At 49.8% G+C, this 21,971-nt stretch overlaps 1 protein-coding gene and 1 pseudogene across 2 annotated transcripts; one reads left to right on the top strand and one right to left on the bottom strand.

Moving 5' to 3' along the window:
• Window positions 1-16: 16 nt before the first annotated feature.
• On the bottom strand, window positions 17-9,835 carry LOC110258839 (disintegrin and metalloproteinase domain-containing protein 25-like). Of its 2 annotated transcripts, XM_084967146.1 has the most exons (5): window positions 9,716-9,835; window positions 5,541-5,628; window positions 4,170-4,278; window positions 3,113-3,237; window positions 17-1,948 (listed from the first exon to the last, which is right to left on the bottom strand). In XM_084967146.1, the coding sequence occupies exons 3-5, from the start codon at window positions 4,174-4,176 to the stop codon at window positions 233-235; spliced, it is 1,848 nt and encodes a 615-aa protein (XP_084823272.1). In that variant the 5' UTR covers window positions 4,177-4,278; window positions 5,541-5,628; window positions 9,716-9,835; the 3' UTR covers window positions 17-232. The 2 variants fall into 2 exon arrangements, with proteins under 2 accessions (XP_084823272.1, XP_084823271.1); XM_084967145.1 differs by lacking the exons at window positions 4,170-4,278; window positions 5,541-5,628; window positions 9,716-9,835 and having other exon boundaries at window positions 3,113-3,442.
• A 379-nt stretch (window positions 9,836-10,214) lies between these two features.
• Window positions 10,215-10,684, top strand: LOC110258826 (immunoglobulin heavy variable 3-23 pseudogene; annotated as a pseudogene).
• The last annotated feature ends 11,287 nt before the right edge of the window (window positions 10,685-21,971 follow it).

Here is a 21,971-nt window from a genome sequence, read left to right as displayed (position 1 = left end):
GTACAGGCCACCGGCGTGTGTTCTTAGGTTTTATTTCAGCATGCCGGGAAGCAGCTTCTCAAAGAGACCTGGTGTGAGAATTCTGACCACTCACGGTACGAGCCCCCAGCCCCGTTCCACAGACTTCTAGGAAGTGAACTTCAGCTTTGTCATCTCATTACTGATTTTCTCACACATGTTCCTTCTACATTGCCTGTAGTTGAACAAGGGTCAGGAGGCTGGTTTAGGATATCTAAGCATTCACTGTTACTTCCTTAACTGTGGTGGTCTTGATAGATTTTACATTTGTGGCCACACCAAAGAGCATCGCAGCTATGAAGGCATAAAGGCGACCGAAGAGCAGTCTCAAATAGATGGTTGGTGCTTGGGCTTGTTTTAACGACCCTCTCAGTTTTGGGGGGGGTCCGCTGTCCACGCTTCCTCCAATACCTACCTGTATACAATATGGAGGATCCCAGCCTATGTGGCAGTGGCAGTTCCTTCTATTGTTGCAAATCCCTCTATAATTGCATTTCTCAGGGATACAGTCATACCTCAGATCAGTCAAAGTACCGTTGCAGTAGGTATTTGAACAAAACACTTGAGGCCTGCAGAGGGTACCAGTTCTCACATAACCAACATCATTTGTTTCAGTCCCACGGTGTAAGTCCACCCCAAAACACAACTTACTTGATATCACAGACTGATGAAATCCAACATGCTCTTGCAACACTGGAAGGTGAGTGACATTGGTACATTGCAATCTTCCACACAATACATCAGCATCACTACAACCATAAAAGTAGGTCTTTGTAGGTAGTTTTCTACAGTGTCCATACCGATGGCCCCTTTTGTTGATAGAATAGCACTCATTTGCAGCGTTCACAGCATTTCTGCCAAAGATCTCTTTGCAATGCATGGAGCGGTCCGTGCAATTTCCATGATAGCAATAGCCCTCCTCGGAGCACGGGGTTCCATCTTGCAAATAAACATCACCAGGACAAAACCTTTCTGTACCAGTGCAGTACTCGGGAAGGTCGCATATATTTTGGGTTGGCCTGCAGAGTGTCCCAGAGTGGGAATAGTTGCAGTTTGAACAGCACAGATCTACACTACAAGAACTTCCGGGTGTAAGCCGACATTCATCGGTACAGCAGGGGTTGCTGTAACACTCCTTAATGGAGCCACAGTCGCAGGTCTCCCCAGGGTCCACCTTCTTATCTCCACAACGATCGTTTGCCAGGCTTCTATTGTGATACACAAATGCAGTTTGAAACATGCAGTCAACACTTGCATAGTGATATACGTGTTGGATATGTAAAAAGGAACAGTTACTGAAAGTGTCTGTTAATGAAGGGGAGTAGAACATAATGCAGACAGACCTTCTCTGGCAAATGCAGCTCATATCATCATAATACAGACCTATAGACCTCCCAGTAAGGGCAGACGCAATGACACCTATGATTATTTTATTTCTGCCCAAGTGACCAACCGGTAGGAGATTACGGTTGCCGCATACAGTGTGTATACGTAAAGCATACTGGTTGTCTCTTGGACGATGCCTATTCAAGAGAACAGATGTGTGTGGCCGAAGATTTGGATACAGAGTTCTCTGATAATACTGGTAGTATGCACTTCCCTCTGCAAGATCTCCTGTGTTGGCTGGGTCACGGTTATTATAAACGAGTAGGCTGCTAATATAGTACCTTGTATCAAGAGTTAGAATCATCGAGTCCATTATACTACCTAAATCTATCAGGTAGGTAATAGAGTTTGACAGATTTCCTAGGGAATTATGCATTTCCCGAGTACAATGAAGAAATCCTTTCAGATTTGCTCTATGAGATGAAAAGGTCTTACTAGCGATCCTGGGGGCTGCACTGGCATCTTCTGGAGAGAACAGGGGGTCTTCTTCCTCTTTGTAGCCCAGTGGATACATAGGTCCCACTGCATTGGCATCTGCTACTATCTGAGAAACGACATGTTCAAACCTTTGAGACTCCTTCATGGGGTTGATTTCGTAGGTTAAGTCATCTAACTTTATAAAGCCTCGGAGACCCCCATAGCATGTGTCCACCGTGACCCTGGAAAAAGGAATCTCCTCCAAGTAGCCGAGGTAGTAACAGTCGGAAGGGATGAAGGGGTAGTCCATCTGCAAGGCTCCTTGTTCATCCTGAGTCATCACGAGCAGGTGTCCAGGCCAAAAGATTTTCTTGGGCCGCATGTGGATAATATGCCTCTGGCCCCCAAAATGCAGGCTGTAGGAGAGCCAGCCTGGCATCTGAACGCCCTTGCCATGGTGTAACTCCTTCCTGGGAACCACCACCTCTGAGGAGATGTAACGCCATGAGGGGCGGCCTTGAGAGCACTGGACTGAGGCCAGCACTGCCCAGAACCCAAGCAGCCAGAGGGCTTCCTTCAGGGTGACCTGGCCTTCTGCCGGGTTTGTGTCCCTACTCAGGGACATTGTCAAGAAGAACGGACAAAAGGAGGACCCCAGAGAAGCCAGGCCTGAGCCTCTAGCTGCGGCCACTACTTTCCAAGGAGATGCTGACTGGGAACAAAGGGAGCCTGGGGCTGTGGGCACCTACTCCCGGGCGGGTCACCTGAGGGGATTAGGTAACAGACACAGGGCGAGGCAGGCGGGGCCTGGACATGCACTCAGTGGTGCCTGACTGGGGCAGGTGGCAGGGCTGTGTCTAGGGGCGCGAGTGTGGAAACCCGAAGGGAGAGGGAAGCAGAGGCCTGTCTGTGTGCAGCATGTAGAGTCCTCCTGCTGGCCAGCGAAGACTTGCCGAGTGACTGCAACACGGTCAACAAGCCCACCAACTCCCCTGCGGTCAGGTCCCCCCGAAGATCAGGAGGTCGTCCCTCTCCACCAAGCGCATCCCTGCCGATAACCTCTCCTTTGTCTTCCCCTCGCCACGAGTCGGGAAAATTGTTTTTCCAAACTATGCCCATGGACCGAGACATTTCGGTCCTGCACGGGGACTTACTGGGGGTCTCTCCCCCTCCCTCTCCCTTCTCTCTTTCTGGGACCCTCTGGGAACAGGTGAGTAGCTGGGGAAGCAGCTGGGGAACTCGGGCCAGGTTACGTTGTGGTGTGTTCTGAAGGCCCCACCAAGCACTGCACCTTAGTACCGGCCACCTGATGGGTGAGGCTTCCTCCTTTCTTTTTCCCTCCCAGCTGCGGACCGGGACAGCTAGTACCGTGCAGGCAGTTAAGAGTCCTCAGGGCTGCCTGCCCCTCGAAGACACCTGTGAGAGGACAAGGGGGACAGAGAAGGGACCAGGCTATGAGAGCATCTGCCCCCATCAAGATAAGTTCTTTGCAACAAGAGGCACTTAGTGCTCAAAGCAAACTCAGAGTCCCTTGTCGCTGGCCACCGCCTCCCCAGTAGGACCATAAGGCACATCCCAGGGGCTCTGTGAAAAGCGAGTCAGCCTCAGCTGGTTCCTGGGAATTCCCGTGGTGCCCTAGTGGCACAGGTCCCCGCTTCTCTGGCCACCTCCCCCAAGCCAGACACGACTGTGGAGACGGTTGCAGCTTTGCGCCTTAGTGCCTCGGAGACGTCGCTGAGACAATAAGGCACACCTTTGGCCAGTCGGTGGCTCTGAGTACCCCTATACTACTGCGTGGAGGCTAAGAATGGGTTCTGGTACATCCCGGGAGCCCCCTGCAGCCTCTCGCCTTGGCTGTATTCTCAACAGCTGGAAGCAATCTGACCCAGACACGCTGACGTGGAAAATGGTCGGAGGTTCCCAATGTCCAAGGCTCTAGGGCCCTCAGCCAAAGTCTAGGTTTGAGGGACTCCCGCTGTATGTGTCTCTCTCCTACTCTATCGCCTGGTGCCCCCCACCCCACCCACCCCTTCCCGCCAGCTAGTCTAGATGAGCCTACCCGTCCTCGATCTCACCAGCCTCCGGCACTGAGCCTCAGCACTTCAGGTCCCACCTGCGTCCCCAGAGAGGAGCCCTCGTTCCGCTTCCTGCACCAGGTCATGGAGGGCGCATCACCATGAGCCGGGCCCCACGGCGCTCCCCCTTTGGGAATTTGACAGTGGAGCCTGGGGCGCTCTCGGGGGCCCGGGTTCCGGTGCCCATGTCTGCTCGCTCTGTCATACGCGGAACAAACGAGGCTCCTGCAGCCAGGACGCTGCCACTTTGATCAGAGAAGTTCGGGCCCTTACCGTACATAGCCTTTGACTTGACCTGGCAAGACAGTCATGCGGTCTTGAAAGGGGTCTTGCTGCACCCGTGAAGAGCAGGCCAGAATCTGGGCCCTGGCTCAGGCGAGACCTGTTTATAAGAAGGTGTGAGAAAGAGGTTCATATTCCTGCAGATCCCGGCCCCAGACTCAGCACCTCCTCCTGGGCTCCGCTGCCCTTCCTCATCTACTCCAACTCCGCCTGCACCTTAGGGGCTGTGCTGCCCCTGCCTGGAGTCTAGGAGGGTAGTTGCTCTGGGCCGGGGGCAGCCAGCAGTGAGTGGAGGTCCGTAGTGAGGCCTCATCTGGTCGCAGCCCCATAAAGATCACCCGCCCTGCACTGGGGCCTCAGGACAGGCCACACCGCTCAGCATAGAACCAAGGGGACAGAAGCAGGTCCCAGGGCCCCGGAGAGCTGCAGCCTGATAAGTCCAAAAGTGGGGTCTTCAGTTCCAAGGGCCATGACAATCACCTCCCCAGACCCCCCATGGTGGTCCCCTCAGGAAGCCTAAAGGGCAGCTGGCCAGCAGCCCCATTGGGAGCAGCCAGAGGCAGGTGCTGTTCCAGCAGTTACACCATTGTTGGGGAACCACGGGTCCTGGAGTGTCCTCCATGCCACACACCCAGCACTCTGGGTCCCAGGATGACGGAGGCTCCTTTGTCCACCCTCTGAGCCTGAAGCCCACTCCATGCCTCCCACCCTCTGAGCCTGAGCCCCTTCCCCATCCAGCACGAGCCCTGTCCACCCACACTCGTTATCATCTTCCTAACACAAACCTGCCTTCTTCCCCAGAGACCTGGCTCAGGCGGCAGCTGGCAGGTGATCTGGTGCAGAGCCCACTGCTGCCTGTGCTCAGCCCACTAATCAATCATCAGAATGGGAATGGCTCCCCTGGGACGAGTGGTGAGGACCAGAGGAGGTGACGCCCAGGTGCTGGGTTGGTGTCCAGACAGCGGCTCCTGCCACATTGTTGCCACCACTTTCCTCCACCCTGAGCATCCTTTGTCTGCTGCACCTGAAATACCTGCCACACCCAAAGGTCCAGAAGCTGTGAACTGCTCTCCATAGTGCCGTGCCTGTGAGCCAAGGCCCTGCCCCTACCCCCGCCCCTGCCTCCGCCAGGAGCAGGACACAGCACAGGTCTTCAAGTTGGAGGTGGCCCTTCTGATCTTGCTTCACCATCGTCCACAAGGCAGTGCTCCACAGGCAGCGACTGGCCAGCAGCCTGTCCATGCACCTGCCTCTGCTACATTCCTGCCAGAACTCTATCTACTCCAGAGGCTCTCCTGCCATCCCCGCCTGTTCTCCCCTGGTCAGCTCTGATGCTGTGTGCCTTGGAGCCAACTCACTTACCTGCAGCCAGGTGTATGCTGGGAGGACCTGGCAGATATAGAATGTGTTTGTACATCCTTGATGTCACCAGTGAGCATGCTTTTTCTGGCTGTAAAAGTTAACACAACTGACTCAGGAAGACATGCAGCAGATCTTGGAGAAAGCCCTAAGATGACCTGGCATCACCAAGGCCTCTAGGGTGGGGACACTGACGGCCACCAAGGCAGAGGTTGCAGAGAAGCAGCCCCCAGGACTAGGACTCTCTGGGCCCATGGGCTGGCAGGGGAGGGGTCCCAGCAAGGGGCCAGTCTCCAGCCCCTGCCCCCATGGGCACCCAGCCAGTTATGCTGGCACCATGCTGATGCCCTAGCGGTCAGGAACTGGGACAGACACAGAGCAGCATCTACCCCACAGAAACACCACAATCCCAGCCAGACTCCCAGGCCTGATTATGGCCATGGCTGTGTGATCACCACCAGTGAACTCAGGGCCCAGGGGGGCACTGTCCTGGGATCACCACTTGTGAATTTAGGGCCCAGGTGGGCGCCGCCCCATGAGCAACACCAGAGCATCCCAGGGCCCAGATGGACACTGCCCCATGATAAACACCATTGCACTCCTTGGCCCAGGTGGGCAATTCCCTGTGATCACCATCAGATCACCCCAGGGCCCAGGTGGGTCCTGCCATGTGATCACCATCAGTGAACCCCAGGGCCCAGGTGGGTGCTCCCCCATGATCACCACCAGAGCACCCCAGGGCCGAGGTTGGCGCTGCCCTGTGATCACCATCAGAGCACCCCAGTTCCCTCAGGGTCACTGCCAAGGGCCTCAAGTTGGGTGAACTAAGCCATGCTTCATGGCCTGGAGTTATGTCTCAGGAAGTGAGGGCCTGGTCCACGGCCACCAATGCCCTCTGCAGGGGCTCTGCAAGCAGCAGACGCTCAGCCGGGGGCATGTGGGCCGGGGAGGAAGGTTGCTGGGCCCCTGTCACCTGCTCCAGGCCTTCCGGAACCAGAAGGACCGGCACTGCTCACCATGGCACCAGGGATGGTCAGGTGCAAGGCGGACCCCGAGTGGCTCCTGCTTTGCTCCTGGCCTTCCTGAGTCGGGGGCACCCGCCGGTCCCGGGAGGACAGACGGCCCCGAGGCGACCCACACACTTTGGGGAAAATGTATGTACACAGGAGGTCGTCACAGCGGGGTTGGATTCCAGACCTGGGCACAGCCCTGCTCGGAGCCTCAGGACAGAGCTGATGGCCCGATGGGAGAGGCCATGCTCAGGCTCCCTGCGGGACACTGCAGCCCTGAGCCCGTCTCACAGACTCTCGGGGCTCTGCCTCCGCCCACAGCTCAGACTCTGCACCCCATTTCTATCAGCCCAGCTGGGGTTTGGGAGAGGGCCTGGAGCACCATATAATTACTATTGCTCAGGTTCTAGTTGCTATTACACCACAACACCATAGTGCCCATCAAAAACCCCACACTGGAGGCTGAGCCACCGCCCTGTCTCCAGGATTTTGAATGAGGCCATGTCACCAGAGGTAAGACGGCTATCACGAGCGTGCAGCCCGTAACCCAAACCCACTGTGGCCACAAGCATAGCCTCAAACTTCAATAAAGCCAAGCCAAGGACAAGAAGCCAATCTTAGGAGAAAGCACACTCAGAACGTAATATCGTGGAGAGTCACATGGAGGGAAGTGCGAAAGGAAGGGGAGAGGATGAGCCCCCCGCCCACTCAGGTGCGTTTGGCGGAGAGCCAGGCGTGCTGCCTGAGGAGGCTGCGCAGAGGACGCTGAGGAGGCCCTCCTTGTGAAGACGACCGCTCCACCCGCAGAGCAGCAAAGGAGGACGACTGGGAGTGGAAGACTGCCTTAGGAGGGTGACAAACGGAAAGCACTGGAGTTCCTGTTGTGGCTCAGCAGGTTCAGAATCCGACTAGCACCCATGAGCATGCGGGGGCAAGCCCTGGCATCACTCAGTGGGTTAAGGATTCAGTGTTCCTGAAAGCTGCGGTGTAGACTACAGATGCAGCTTGGAGTGGGTGCGACTGTGGCTGTGCTGGCGGCTGGCGGCTGTAGCCCAGATTCGACCACTAGCCCAGGAACTTCCACTGGCCACAGGCATGGCCCTAAGAAGGAAAAGAAAAGAAAAAAAGGGAAAAATGGAAAGTATGGCATTAAAAGGCAAAACAAGATAGACACCAAACACATCTGTCTTCATGTGAGTACACGTGAGTGTGCCCAACAGGCCCTTTAAAAGGACGAGACTGAAATTGGATCCTGAAACAAAACCCAACTCTGAGAGCCCTGAGCAATGTGCATAAAAGGAGAAAAGTCAAAAGACTTGGGTAAGGAAACGCCAGGCGTGTCCGGCTGTTTTCTGTGTGACGCACTGTGGAGCTCTGTGTCCTGGGCAGGTGACTGTCCTGGGATCAGCTCCTGTTCCCTCAGAGGAGGAAGGCTGGGGCATGGCCCGTCACCTCCTGCTTGAATCCTGCAGCCTCTGGAAGCAGGGCACTGTTGTCCGTATTTTTACAGACAGGGAACTCGAGGCTCGGAGCATCTGTGCGGCCTTTCCAAAGGGACCTGGTCGTGTCTGCAGCTTGATGTGCCGACCACACAGTCACTGACCCACCAAGACTACCCACATGCGGCAAGTTGCTATTCTGCTGGTGACACTGCCAATCAAATTCAGCAATACATTAATAGGATCATACACTATGATCAAGGGGGATTTATCACAGGGATGCAAGGATTCCTCAATATCCACAAATCATTCAGGGTGATATACCACAGGAACAAACTGAAGAATAAAAACCACATGATCCTTTCAACAGAGGCATAGAAAGCTCTTGACAAAATCCAACCCCCATCTGATAGAAAGTGGGAATGGAGGGACCCTACCTCAACATAAAAAAAGCCATATATGACAAACCCACAGCTACCATCGTTCTCAATGGTGAAAAGCTGAAAAAATTCCCGCTAAGATAAGGAAAGAGGCAAGGATGTCCACCCACGCTGTGTCTATTCAATGTAGTTTTGGAGTCCCAGAAATTTCAATCAGAAAAGGAAAAGAAATATAATGATTCCAAACTGGAAAGGAAGAAGGAGAACTATCAGTGTTTGCAGATGACATGCGACTCTGCAGAGAAAATCCTCAAGACACTGCCAGAAACCTGGGCTGCTTTGCTGTGCGGCGGATGTTCGCATAGTGTACATCAACTGGACCTTAATAAAAAAGAGAGGCTGCTTCCAAACCTTTAACTGAGAAACCAGTTCCATTTTCACAAAAATGGTCAGGAAATTGGCACAACATTGCCAATTAAATACACTTTGATAAAAATTAAGTGGATAAATAACATGGTCATCATCTCATTTGTGCCGTATTTTAGATTCAGTTATATGTGACATCAGAATGCCTGTATCTACAAAGCTGAAACACTTTCTCAGACACCGACAACAGATGTGTGGTCGCAAGGTGGGGGGAGAGGGAAGGACTGGGACTTTGGGTTTAACAGACGCAAACTCTTACATTTAGAAAGGATGAGGGGTGAGGTCCTACTGTACGCTGCCAGGAACTCTACACAGTAGCTTGGCACAAAACACGCTGGACGAGAGTAAGAGGAAACGATGCACATGTGTAGGTATTACTGCGTCACCTTCCTATACAGCAAAAGTTGGCACAACATTGTAAATCAACTCTACATTATTTACAAAACAATAAAACTTAAAATACTCAGGAGGTATAAATAGACATGTCTCCACATCAGAATGAAAGAAGGCCAAAATGCTCATGAAAAGACTCCCAACATCTCTAATCATTAGGGAAATGCGAACCAAAACAACCACAAGGTATCACCTCACACCAGTCAGAATGGCCATTATAAAATCTACAAAAAATAAATGCTGGAGAAGGTGTGGATAAAAGGGCACCCTCCTCCACCAGTGGTGGGACTGTAAGATAATGCAACCAGTATAGAGAATAGGAGGGAGGCTACTTAAAAATGAAATAGAGAACGGCCATATAATCCAGATATCACAATCCTGGCCATCCAATCAGAGAAACCATAATCCAAAAATGCATATGTTAGAGATACATGAAACCACTTCCCATGAACCCTGATGCTATATCCCTAGGTAAGCACCACAACAGAACAAGGTCATCATGTTCTTACGACAGAGGGGTTTCTACCCACCCCTCCAGGCGAGGCCACTCTGTCCAGCAGTTGCTTCAGGGGACAGGTGGGTCCAGCAGGAGGAGCACAAGTGCAGACACGAGGAGGGACTCCCAGCACGTGTGTGTCCTTGGAGACGCCACAGAACGCTACGCCCCTGGGTGAGGTTCTTTCCTGAATGTGGGGAAAACAATGACTTCTCTGTCAGCGCTTTGTGTGCCACGGTAGAAATCAGAATGGCCCACGAGCGACAGGTGTCTACCGTGACGAAACTGATGCAATGAAGAGACATCTTCGTAAAGGCCATCCAACCGACCAGCATCAGGACCCTCATGCCTGCCTTGGGCACCTGCCACTTTGAGGCCATGCGATGCCATAACCGCTTATATACTAGGAGGCCATGCAAATGGGTTCCTCCCTCAGCAGATAAAACCAGCCCTGCCATCACCCTGCAGCTCTGGCAAGGAGCCCAGCCCCAGGATCCCGTTCTGTGATCCGGAAAGAACACAGACCACCCGCCATGGAGTTTCGGCTGAACTGGGTGGTCTTGTTTGCTCTCTTACAAGGTAAATCCTGGGGGAGGAAAAAAGAGGATTTGAGGGCAGCTCAGTGTGCGTGTGACAGTTTTCTGACCAGGATGTCTTTGTGTTTGCAGGTGTCCAGGGTGAGGAGAAGCTGGTGGAGTCTGGAGGAGGCCTGGTGCAGCCTGGGGGGTCTCTGAGACTCTCCTGTGTCGGCTCTGGATTCACCTTCAGTAGTTATGCAGTGAGCTGGGTCCGCCAGGCTCCAGGGAAGGGGCTGGAGTGGCTGGCATGTATTTATAGTAGTGGTAGTAGCACCTACTACGCAGACTCTGTGAAGGGCCGATTCACCATCTCCAAAGACAACTCCCAGAACAACAACGGCCTATCTGCAAATGAACAGCCTGAGAACCGAAGACACGGCCCGGTATTACTGTGCAAGAGGCACAGTGAGGGGAAGGCAGTCTGAGCCCAGACAAAAACCTCCCTGCAGGGACACAAGGTCTGGGCTGCAGGGGGCGCTCAAGACCCACAATCACTATGTGTGTGTTTCATGCCCAGGAGCAGGTGCAGAGGGAGTTGGAAGGCTGGTTTCCTGCCAGGGTCTGGGGCTGCCTCTCCATGTAGCATCTCCCTGGGGATCCTCTTTGGACACATGATTCTGTGCTTACACTACAGGCTCTGCAACACAAAGGCCCTCTAAGACTGGAAGAAAATTTAGTGTCATGCACAATAGACATGGATTAAGTTATAATTTCAATTCCTGATAGTTCTCGTCCAAATATTGAAAAAATTGAGCAGGTTCAGACATACCACACTGGCATTAAGCAGAGGGAATCATAGACTTGCTTCCTCCTTTGGAATCTCAGTCCTTGCTTGCTGTTAGGTTGGCAGACACTGCCAGGGTCGTGGCTCCTTGCTTTCCTGTAATTCTGATGCATGCAGAGCCTAAAAGCAGGGTATCACACCAGGACCCTCACGGGCCCCCAGGAATGATGCCAGGTAGAGAGGACGTGGGTGGAGTGTCCTTTCTGGGCTCTTGCTTCCAGGTCCAATACACTCTCCATCGACGGAGGTGAAGCCTGCATCCTGTTCTGCTCTGTGGGTGACATGGTGACAAATAGGATCCATGAAAATTATCGCAATCAACATGTAGATAATTGGTAGGGAACGTTTACACTCAGGCAGATAATAACAAGTGGATTTTCTGCAAGTGCTGTAAACCAGTGTGCACGGTCCCTTCTTCACCACACAGTCCGAGGTTGCACTAGGCATCAAGAGAAACGCCCCTGCTCTCATTCCAGGAAGCAATCACTGCAACCTCACTAGCCATTGCCAACTCTCTCCAGGAATTCCTGTGAGGGGTGGGGAGCAGGTCCAGTTTTGAAAGCTCAAGCCTGGGAGTTCCCGTCGTGGTACAGTGATTAACAAATCTGACTAGCAACCATGAGGTTGCGGGTTCGATCCCTGGCCTTCCTCATTGTGTTAAGGGTCCGGAGTTGCTGTGCGCTGTGGTATAGGTCACAGACGTGGCTCCCATCCTGCGTTGCTCTGGCTCTGGTGGAGGCCGGCGGCTACAGCTCTGATTAGACCCCTAGCCTGGGAACCCCCATATGCCATAAGAATGGCCCACGAAATGGCAAAGAGACAAAAAAAGGGAAAAAAAAGGAAGGGAAAGAAACCACAGGCCCTGTTAGCAAAGTATAGACTTGGGAACTACATCCAATCTCTTGGGATAAATTATGAAGAAGAGAATATGGAAGAAGAATGTACATATAAGTATATCTGGATTGCTCTACACAGAAGAAGTTGGCACAACACTGTAAATCACCTATGCTTTAATGTAAAACAAACCATAAAGACAAGCAAAACAGCAAGAGTTCTCTGTTCCCTGACATAGCCTCCACAGCTCTGCTGCATTCCACGTGCAGGCTGCAGAGCATAGAGCTACCTCCTTCAAGGGCAGGTACACCTAGACCTACGCCACATGTCTGTGTGCAGAGAGAAAAACAACATAACACGTGAGCCTCCCATATATGTGTCTCCATGGCGCGTTGATTCCTCTGAGTTAAAGTTACTTAAAGAGCATCCAACGCAGAGTGTCCTTCTGACCCCCTCTATGTCCCTGAAGGAAGAATCAAACCTCCCCTGGGCAGGTGCACCTGCTGCATCTGGAGGGTCAACAGATTCGGGAATTCCGGCCTAGAGGCCTCTGTCAGCAAACCAATTCCTTTTTTTAGTAGAAATAATTACTTTAGTTTAGTTTCATTTAGTTTTTATTTCCCAATGCATTATATTTTCCTCTGTCATACAGCATGGTGACCCAGCTACGCATACATGGATACATTCTTTTTTTCTCACATTCTCTTGCTCCATCTTGTGACTAGACACAGTGTCCAATGTGACACAGCAGGATCTCATTGCTACTCCATTCCAAAGGCAATAGTCTGCATCTATTAACCCCAAGCTCTCAAACCCTCCCACTCCCTCTTGGCAAACGCAAGTCTCTTCTCCAAGTCCATGATTTTCTTTTCTGTGGAACGGATCGTTCATTCTGTCTGCTAGATTCCAGATATAAGCGACATCATGTGGTACTGGTCTTTCTCTGTCTCACTTACTTCACTCAGGATGAGGGTCTCCAATTCCATCCATGCGGCTGCAAATGGCATGGTTCTGTTCTTTTTTATGGCTGAGTCGTATTCCATTGTGGGTATATACCACATCTTCCTGATCCAATTGTCTGTTGATGGACATTTGGGTTGCTTCCACGTCTTGGCCGTTGTGAATAGTGCTGCAATGAACATGTGGGTGTGTGTGTCTTTTTCAAGGAAAGTTTTGTCCGGATATATGCCCAAGAGTGGGATTGCGGGGTCATATGGAAGTTCTATGTATAGTTTTCTGTGGTATCGCCACACTGTTCTCCATAGTGGTTGTACCAGCTTACGTTCCCACCAACAGTGCAGGAGGGTTCCCTTTTCTCCACGCCCCCTCCAGCACTTGTTATGTGTGGACGTGTTAACGATGGCCTTTCTGGCTGGTGTGAGGTGGTATCTCAGGGTAATTCTGATTTGCATTTCGCTAATAATCAGGGATGGTCAGCATTGTTTCATGAGCTTGTTGGCCATCTGTGTATCTTCCTTGGAGAAATGTCTATTCAGGTCTTTTGCCCATTTTTCCATTGGGTTGCTGGCTTTTTGGCTGTTGAGCTGCATAAGCTGTGTGTATATTTTAGAGATTAAGCCCTTGTCAGTTGCATCATTTGAAACTACTTTCTCCCATTCTGTAAGCTGTCTCTTGGTTTTTCTTTCTCCTTTTCTTTGCTGAGCAAAAGCTTGTCAGTTTGATGAGGTCCCATCGCTTTATTTTTGCTCTTATTTCTGTTGCATTGGGAGACTGACCTGAGAAAACCTTGGTAAGGTTGATGTCAGAGAATGTTCTGCCTATGTTCCCTTCCAGGACTTTGATGGTGTCTTGTCTCACACTGAAGTCTCTCAGCCACGTTGAGTTTATATCTGTGCATGGTGTGCGGGGGTGTTCTGCTTTCCATGCAGCTGCCCAGGTTTCCCAGCACTTCTTGCTGAAAAGACAGTCTTGTTCCCATTTTTCTGTCCTTGCCTCCTTTGGCAAAGATTAAGTGACCATAGGTTCAGGGTTTGTTTCCGGATTCTCTCTTCTGATCCCCTGGTCTGTCCGTCAGTTTTGGTATCAGTACCACACGGTCCTGAGGACTGAGGCTTTGTGATATTGCCTGAGGTCTGGGAGAGTGATGCCTCCTGCTTGGTTTGTGTTCCTCAGGATTGCGTTGGCAATTCTGGGTCTTTGGTGGCTCCATAGAAATGTTTGGATAGTTTGTTGCACTTCTGTGAAAAATGTCATGGGTAATTAGATAGGGATTGTGTTGAACCTGCAGATCGCTTTGGGAGGTATGGCCATTTTCACAGCATTAAGTTTTCCAACCCAGGAGCATGGACTATCTTTCCCTTTCTTTCCGTCTTCTTTCCTTTCTTGATGAATGTTTTATAGCTCTCGGCATACAGGTCCTCTGCCCCCTTGGTCAGGTGTATTCCCAGGTGTTTGCATTTTGGGGGTGCAATTGTAAAAGGTATTGTGCCTTCGCATTCCTTCTCTAAAGTTTCATTGTGCGTAGACAGAAATGTGACTGATTTCTGAATGTGAATCTTGTATCCTGCTATTTTGCTGAATTTGGTGATCAGTTCTAGTAATTTTTTGGCTGAGGACTTAGGGTTTTCCATCCATATACACATATGCATGCCATCTGCATGCAGTGACGGTTTCATCTCTCCTCCTCCTCCTATGCGGACGCCTTTTATTTCGTTTGCTTGTTTGATTGCTGTGGCAGGACCGCCAGGGCTGTGTTGAGTGACAAGAACATCCCTGTCTTGTTCCAGATTTTAGCAGGAAGGCTTTCAGCTTTGCTCCATTGAGGGTGGTCCTGGCTGTGGGTTGTCAAAAAGGGTTTCGATTATGCGAAGGAATATTCCCTCTATACCCACTTTGGTGAGAGCTTTCATCATGAATGGATGTTGGACTTTGTCTAATGCCCTTTCTGCATCTATTGAGGTGATCATGTGGTTTGGCACTTCTCTTAATGTGGGTAGAACATAGGTTGATTTGCGTATGTTGAAGATCCTCGCAAACTTGATATGAGGCCCATTTGGCCATGGAGTCTGCTTTTGTCTTATGTATTGTTGGGTTTGTTTGGCTAAACTTTGTTGAGAATATTTGTCGGGAGTGATTTCATTACATATGCACTTGCATTTCGGGTGATAGTTCTGGTCAAAGTATGTATTTCTCCTTAAGTCAGTTTGGCTGGGCTGTAAGTTCCTAGAAACTTGTCCATTTCGTCTCGGATGTCAAATTTATGGGCCTGTCATTGTTCATGGTGTTCTCGTGGGATTTTTGGTGTTTCTGCAGCATCCATTAAGATTTTTCCTTTCTCATTTCTTGTTTTGTGTATATGGTGTCTCTCTCACATCTTGTTGATGAGTCTGTCCAGATGCTTGGCAATTTGATTTACCCTTTCAAAGTACCATCTGCTGGTGTGATTGCTTTTTTCTGTTTTTAAAATAAGTTATTGCATTTGATTTACAATATTCTGCAATTTCTGCTGCATAGCAAACGACCCCGTTATACTTGTAAGTACATTCTCTTTTCTCTGCTGTTTTTTGAAGCACTCTTTACTGATTCCTTCTCAAATTCATATGACTAACTTCCTTCTGTTTGCTTTAGATTTTGTTTTTATTGTCTATATTCTAATTGTTTTAGGTGGTAGCTCAGGCTGCCTTGCTAAGAACTTCCCTGTGATAACTGCTTTGGAGGCATCCCACAGATTTTAATGGCTGTGTGTTCATTGTCCTTTTTCTTCAAGTAGTTTTATTTTCCTTTTGATTTCCTCATTGAACATTGGTTTTTTAGAAGCATGAGTGTTACTTTCCATGCATACAGGTTTTATCCCTTTTTTCCAAGTATGATTTCCTTACTTTAAAATAGGCATTTGGATACTTGCAATCACTATGGAAAACGGTAAGGAGGTTTCATAAAGATGAAATACAGAACTGCCTTATAGCCAAATATCGCAGACCAGAGCATTTATAAAAGAAAAAACAAAATTCAAAAATATGCATGAGATATTAGAGATAAATGAAAAAATTTCCCATGAATCCTAAAGATACCCTCCCGTGTAAACACTACAACAGAACAATACCCTCAAGTTCTCATGACGGAAGAGGGATCTGCCCTCCCCTGCAGGTGTGTCCACTCTGTCCTGGAGTTGGTCCAGGAAGCAGGTGGGTCCAGCAGGAGGAGCACAAGTGCAGACACGAGGAGGGACTCCCAGCACGTGTGTGTCCCCGGACCGTCCACAAACCCTCTATGTGCGTAGTTGAAATTTCTTCCCTGAATATGGGGAAAAAATGACTTCTACATCAGAGGGTTGTGTGCAAATGTAAAAACAAAATAGCACACGAGTGATAGGTGTTTACCGTGAAGAAACTGACGTAATGAAAATGCATATTCGTAAATGCTATCAACACAACCAACTTCAAGACACTCATTCCTGCCTTGGGGACCTGCCGTGTTGAGGCCATTCGATGCCATAACCGCTTATATACTAGGAGGCCATGCAAATGGGTTCCTCCCTCAGCAGATAAAACCAGCCCTGCCATCACCCTGCAGCTCTGGCAAGGAGCCCAGCCCCAGGATCCCATTCTGCGATCAGGAAAGAACACAGACCACCCGCCATGGAGTTTCGGCTGAACTGGGTGGTCTTGTTTGCTCTCTTACAAGGTAAATCCTGTGGGTGGGAGAAAAAAGAGGATTTGAGGGCACCTCAGTGTGCGTGTGACAGTTTTCTGACCAGGATGTCTTTGTGTTTGCAGGTGTCCAGGGTGAGGTGAAGCTGGTGGAGTCTGGAGGAGGCCTGGTGCAGCCTGGGGGGTCTCTGAGACTCTCCTGTGTTGGCTCTGGATTCACCTTCAGTAGCTACAACATGATCTGGGTCCGCCAGGCTCCAGGGAAGGGGCTGGAGTGGCTGGCATATATTACTAGTAGTGGTGGTAGCACCTACTACGCAGACTCTGTGAAGGGCCGATTCACCATCTCCAGCGACAACTCCCAGAACACGGCCTATCTGCAAATGAACAGCCTGAGAACCGAAGACACGGCCCGCTATTACTGTGCAAGAGGCACAGTGAGGGGAAGGGAGTCTCAGCCCAGACACAAACCTCCTTGCAAGGACACAGGGTCTGGGCTGCAGGGGGCGCTCAAGACCCACAATCACTATGTGTGTGTTTCATGCCCAGGAGCAGGTGCAGAGGGAGGTGAAGGGCTGGTTTCCTGCCAGGGTCTGGGGCTGCCTCTCCATGTAGCATCTCCCTGGGGATCCTCTTTGGACACAGGATTCTGTGCTTACACTACAGTCTCTGCCACAGAAAGGCCCTGTGAGACAGAAAAGTATCCTCCTGCACAATAGACCTAGAGTAACTTCGCCTGTAATGAGTGTTCTTCTCCAAATATTGCAAAACTTGCGCAGTGTCAGAAATACCTTCCTGCATTTAGGAAGACGTAATCATGGAATTGCCTCTTCCTTTTACACCTCAGCCTTGCCTGTTGTTACAGTTGGCTGACACTGCCAGGGTCGAGACTCCCTGCTCCCTTCGGAATATCATGCCCATGAGACCTAAATGAGCAGGGCAGCACCGCTGGCTCCTCAAGGGTCCCCAAGGGTCCCCGGGAATGATGCCAGGCAGAGGGAACGTGGGTGGGTGTGCTTTCTGCGCTCGTGCCTCCAGGTCCAATACACTCTCCCTTGACTTAGGTGATGCCTGCCTCCTGTTCTGCTCTGTAGCTGATTTTGTGCCAAATGAGCTTCGTTAAAATTATTTCCATTCGATACTTGGTAGGTAACCTTTATAGTCCGGTGGATAATAACCTGTGGATACTCAGACACTGCTGGGGACCACTGTGTTAGATCCTGCCCTCACCGCAGAGCCTGAGGTGAGACCTAGAATGCGGGAGAATCAAACCAGTTCTCGTTCCAGGAAGCGATTACTGCAACCTCATCAGCCATTTCCAGCGCTCTCCAGGAATTCCTCTGAGGGTGTGGAGCAATTTTAAAAGCATGGGCCCACTAAGCATTGTACAGAACAGGGAACTATATCATGTGTCTCATGAGAAAACGTGATGAAGATAAGATGAAAGAAGTGACGTGTAAGTACATCCGGATCACTTCCCTGCACGAAAATGCTGGCAAAACATTTTAAGTCAGCTGCATTTCACTCCAACGCAAATGAAGAAGAAAGCCAAGCAGAGCACACAAACAGCACAACATGGAAAAGAAGATCCAGCCCAGAAGCAAAGGCTCTCTGATCCCTGATGTAGGCTCCACATCTCTTCTGCACTCCAAGTGCAGGCTGCAGAGCTTAGCTCTACGCCTCTCAAATGCGGGGACACCGACACCTACACCACACGTTTGTGTGCAGATAGAAAAACGACACAAGAGGCACTCAGTGTTGGAGCCCCCCCGCCGAATATGTGTCTCCATGGCGTATTGATTACTTTACGCTAATTAAGAAGTAGCCAACACTAGGCACCTGCCCTTCTCTGTGTCCCTGAAGGGAGAATCAGACCTCCCCTGGGAAGGTGCAGCTGCTGCATCTGGAGGCTCAACAGATTAGGGAATTCGGGACTAGAGGCCTCTGCAAGCAAGACTGATCCCTTTTTATTTCATTTTTTAGTTATGGTTTTTATTTTCTCCATTATAGCTGCTTTACAGGGTTCTGTCAATTTTCTGCTGTACAGCAAAGTGACCTAGGCACACACACATTTGTACTCTCTTTATCCCACACTGTCCTCCATCCTGCTCCATCATCAGTGACTAGATACGGTCACAGTGCTATACAGCAGGACCTCACTGCTCATCCATTCCAAAGGCAAGAGTTTGCATCTACTAACCCCGGATTCCCAGGCCATCCCATTCCAACGCCTTCCCCCTTGGCAGCCACAAGTCTGTTCCCCAAATCCATGAGTTTCTTTTCTGTGAAAAGATCAGTATGTTCCATATATTACATCCCAGACATAAGTGATATCCTATGGGTATTTGTCTTTCTCTTTCTGGCATACTTCACTTACCATGAGAATCTCTAGGTCCATCCATGTTGCTGCAAATGGCATTATTACGTTCTTCCTTATGGCTGAGTCACATTCCATTGTGTATATACACCACATCTTCTTAATCCATTCCTCTGTTGACGGACATATAGGTTGTTTCCATGTCTTGGCTGTTGTCAATAGCGCTGCTATAAAGGTAGGGGTGCACCACCCTTTGAATTGTGGTTTTGCCTGGCTATACGCCCAGGAGTGAGATTGTTATATTACCAGGTAGCTGTATATTCAGTTTTCTGAGGAACGTCCATACAGTTTTCCATCATGGTTGTACCAATTTACAAAGGTGAAGGAGGGTTCCCTTTTCTCCACACCCTCCCTGGCGTTTGTTCTTTGTTGAGCTGCTAATGACAGCCATGCTGACAGGTGCGTGTGGATACTTCATGGTGGCTTTGACGTGCACTTCTCTGGTAAGCAGTGGGCTGCACATTTGTTCATATGCCTGCTGCTGCCCATCTATATGTCTTCTTTGGTTAAATGTCTATCTAGGTCTTATGCCCATTTTCCAGCTGGGTTTCCTGTTTTTGTGGTGGTTGAGTTGGATGAGTTGTTGGTAAATTTTGGAGATTAAACCTTTGTCGGTTGGATCATTTGCAAAACTTCCCTCCCATTCTGTGCACTGTCTTCTCATTGGTTTTAATGGTGTCCTTTGCCGTGCAGAAGATTTCGAGTTTCATGAGGTCCCCTTGGCTCTTTTGCGTCTTTCCTGTCTTTCTTCTAGAAAGTGGATCCAACCAGCTGTTGCTGTGACTTAGGTCAGAGAGCTTTCTGCCTGTGTCTTCCTCCTGGAATTTTACACTGTCTGGTCTTACATGTAGGTCTTTATTCCTTTGGAGTTTATTTTTGTGCAGTGTTGCACAACGTTCTGCTCTCATTCTCTTGCGTGCAGCTGTCCAGGTTTCCCAGCACCGTTGACTAAAGACACGGTTTTTCCTCCACTCTGTGATCTCGCCTCCTTCGTCGTAGATTAATTACCTAAAGGCGAGGGGATTATCTCCAGGCCTTCTGTCCTGTTCCACCCATCTGTGTGACCGCTTTTGTGCCAGTACAATAGGGGGTTGGTGACTGAAGCTTTGTAGCAGTGTCTGAAGTCGGGGAGCCTTATTACTCCAGGTCCCTTTCTTCCTTTCCATTCAGCTTTTGCTTTTCGAGGTCTTCTGTGTTTCCACACGAATTTCAAAATACTTTGCTCTCGTTCCGTGAAGAACGTCCTTGGTAATTGGACAGGGACTGCACTGAATCTGCAGATCGCCTGAGGCAGGTTATTGTTGTGACTATGTTGGTTCTTTCAATCCAAGAGCATGTTATAGTTTTCTTTCTTTTTTTTTAGTTTGTATGATGATTTCTGTTTTGTCTTCCATTATACCTGGTTTACAGCGCTGTCAAGAGCATGTTACACTTTCCCACCAATTTGTGTCTTTGATTTCTTTCATCAGGGTTATGGTTTCATATCACATATTTTTTGTCACTTTAGGTAGATTTATTCCTAGGTATTTTACTTTTTGATGCAATGGTAAGTGAGATTGTTTCCCTAATTTCTCCTTCTGATCTTTCATTGTTAGTATTTGGAAATGCAACTGATGTATCTGTATTAATTTTGTATCCTGAAACTTTACCAAATTCATTGATGAGCTCTATGAGTCTTCCGGTCGTGTCTTTAAGATCTTCTAAGTACACAATCATGTCACCTGCAAACAGTGATAGATTTACATCTTCTTTTCCAATTTGGAGTCCTTCTATTTCTTTTTCTTCTCGGGTTGCCATGGCTAGGACTTCCAAGGTTATATTGAATAACAATGGTGAAAGAGGATCTCCTCGCCTTATTCCTGACCTCGGCAGAAGTGTTTTCAGTTTTTCATCTTTGAGAATGGGGTTTCCCATATATGGGTCTTCGTATATTGAGGTAATTCCTCTTGATGCCCACTCTCTGGCGTGCTTCTCAGGAAATGGGTGTTGAATTGTGTCCAAAGCTTTTTCTGCATCTATTGAGATGATCACATGGTTTTCATTTTTCACTTCGATGATGTGGTGTATCACCTTGATAGATTTGGGGCTATTGAAGAAGCCTTGCATCCCTGGGATAAATCCTACTTCATCATGGTGTATGATCTTTTAGTGTATTTCTGTACGCAGTTTGTGACTATTTTGTTGAGTATTTTTGCAAGTATAGTCATCAGTGAAATTGGCCTGCCATATGCTGTTTTTGTGGTACCTCTATCTGCTCTTGGTATCAGGGCAATGGTCACTCCGTAGAACGGATTTGGGAGTGTTCCTTCCTCTGCAACTTGCAGAGGCACAAACCTCTGCAGATTCTCTGGGCAGAGCTGAGATGCCTGTTTGTGTCTGTGTTTTCCTTGCTCAAGCAGGTCACTGCTTTTGCAGGCAGTGGGCACAGCTTCTAGCAGTTTTTCTGGTGTTGCTTTGCTGGCACAAGCCTCGGTAGAGTCTCTGGGCAGAGCCAAGGCACCTGCGTTTTCCTTGATTGGCAGGGAGTGAGCTCTGGTGAGCCTTTCCAGGGAATGGGCCCTACCTCTCTTGGTGAAATACAGACGCCCGTGTTTCCTGCTCAAGGAGGTAGTTGCTTTTGCAGGAAGTGGGTGCTGTAGCCAGCAGTTTTTCTGATGCATCCTGCTGGTCAGACTCCCTGCAGATTTTCTGGGTGGAGCCAATCACCTGTGTTTTCCTGCATCTTTCAGAGCTGAGTGCCACCACCACCAGCAGCTCTCCTGCCCTTGGTTGGGCTCCGCTAGCACAGGGCCCCCTCCAACAAGGACCAGAAACTTGTGTAATTTCGCAGGTGGCTACCCCACCTGCTCCAAGAAGTCTGTACCCCAAGGGCAGGGCTGATTCCCAGCCATTGTTAGGCAGCTGCTTTGGCCAAGTGCTGTCCAAGCTGAGGCAGGCACTGTCCTGCAGCTTGAGAAAGCTGGCACAGGGAAAAAGGCTGCAGTGGTGCATCCCCAAACAGTGGTGTCTAGTCTCTAAGCCCAAATGGTTGGCTTCTGCTTAGATGCCCTCCACTGTGCTTTCCCTGCACTCTAGTCTCTCCAGGCTGTTCCTGCCTGACGCACTGT

This window comes from Sus scrofa, chromosome 7 (assembly GCF_054392235.1).
Source record: "Sus scrofa isolate SSC_HxYL_T2T_F1_AM1 chromosome 7, Sscrofa_HxYL_maternal_Yorkshire_Landrace_v2.0, whole genome shotgun sequence".
Taxonomy (NCBI): Eukaryota; Metazoa; Chordata; class Mammalia; order Artiodactyla; family Suidae; genus Sus; species Sus scrofa.
This window is presented reverse-complemented; position numbering and strand designations above follow the sequence as displayed.

What these genes read in the sequence shown, in the direction of transcription:
- LOC110258839 (XM_084967145.1), bottom strand. Translation starts at nt 3,295, where the DNA reads ATGGGGGCAGATGCTCTCATAGCCTGGTCCCTTCTCTGTCCCCCTTGT. An exon ending in ATCAGGTGGCCGGTACTAAG is followed by an intron (nt 1,949 to 3,112) that starts GTGCAGTGCTTG and finishes GTCGTTTCTCAG; the next exon opens with ATAGTAGCAGATGCCAATGC.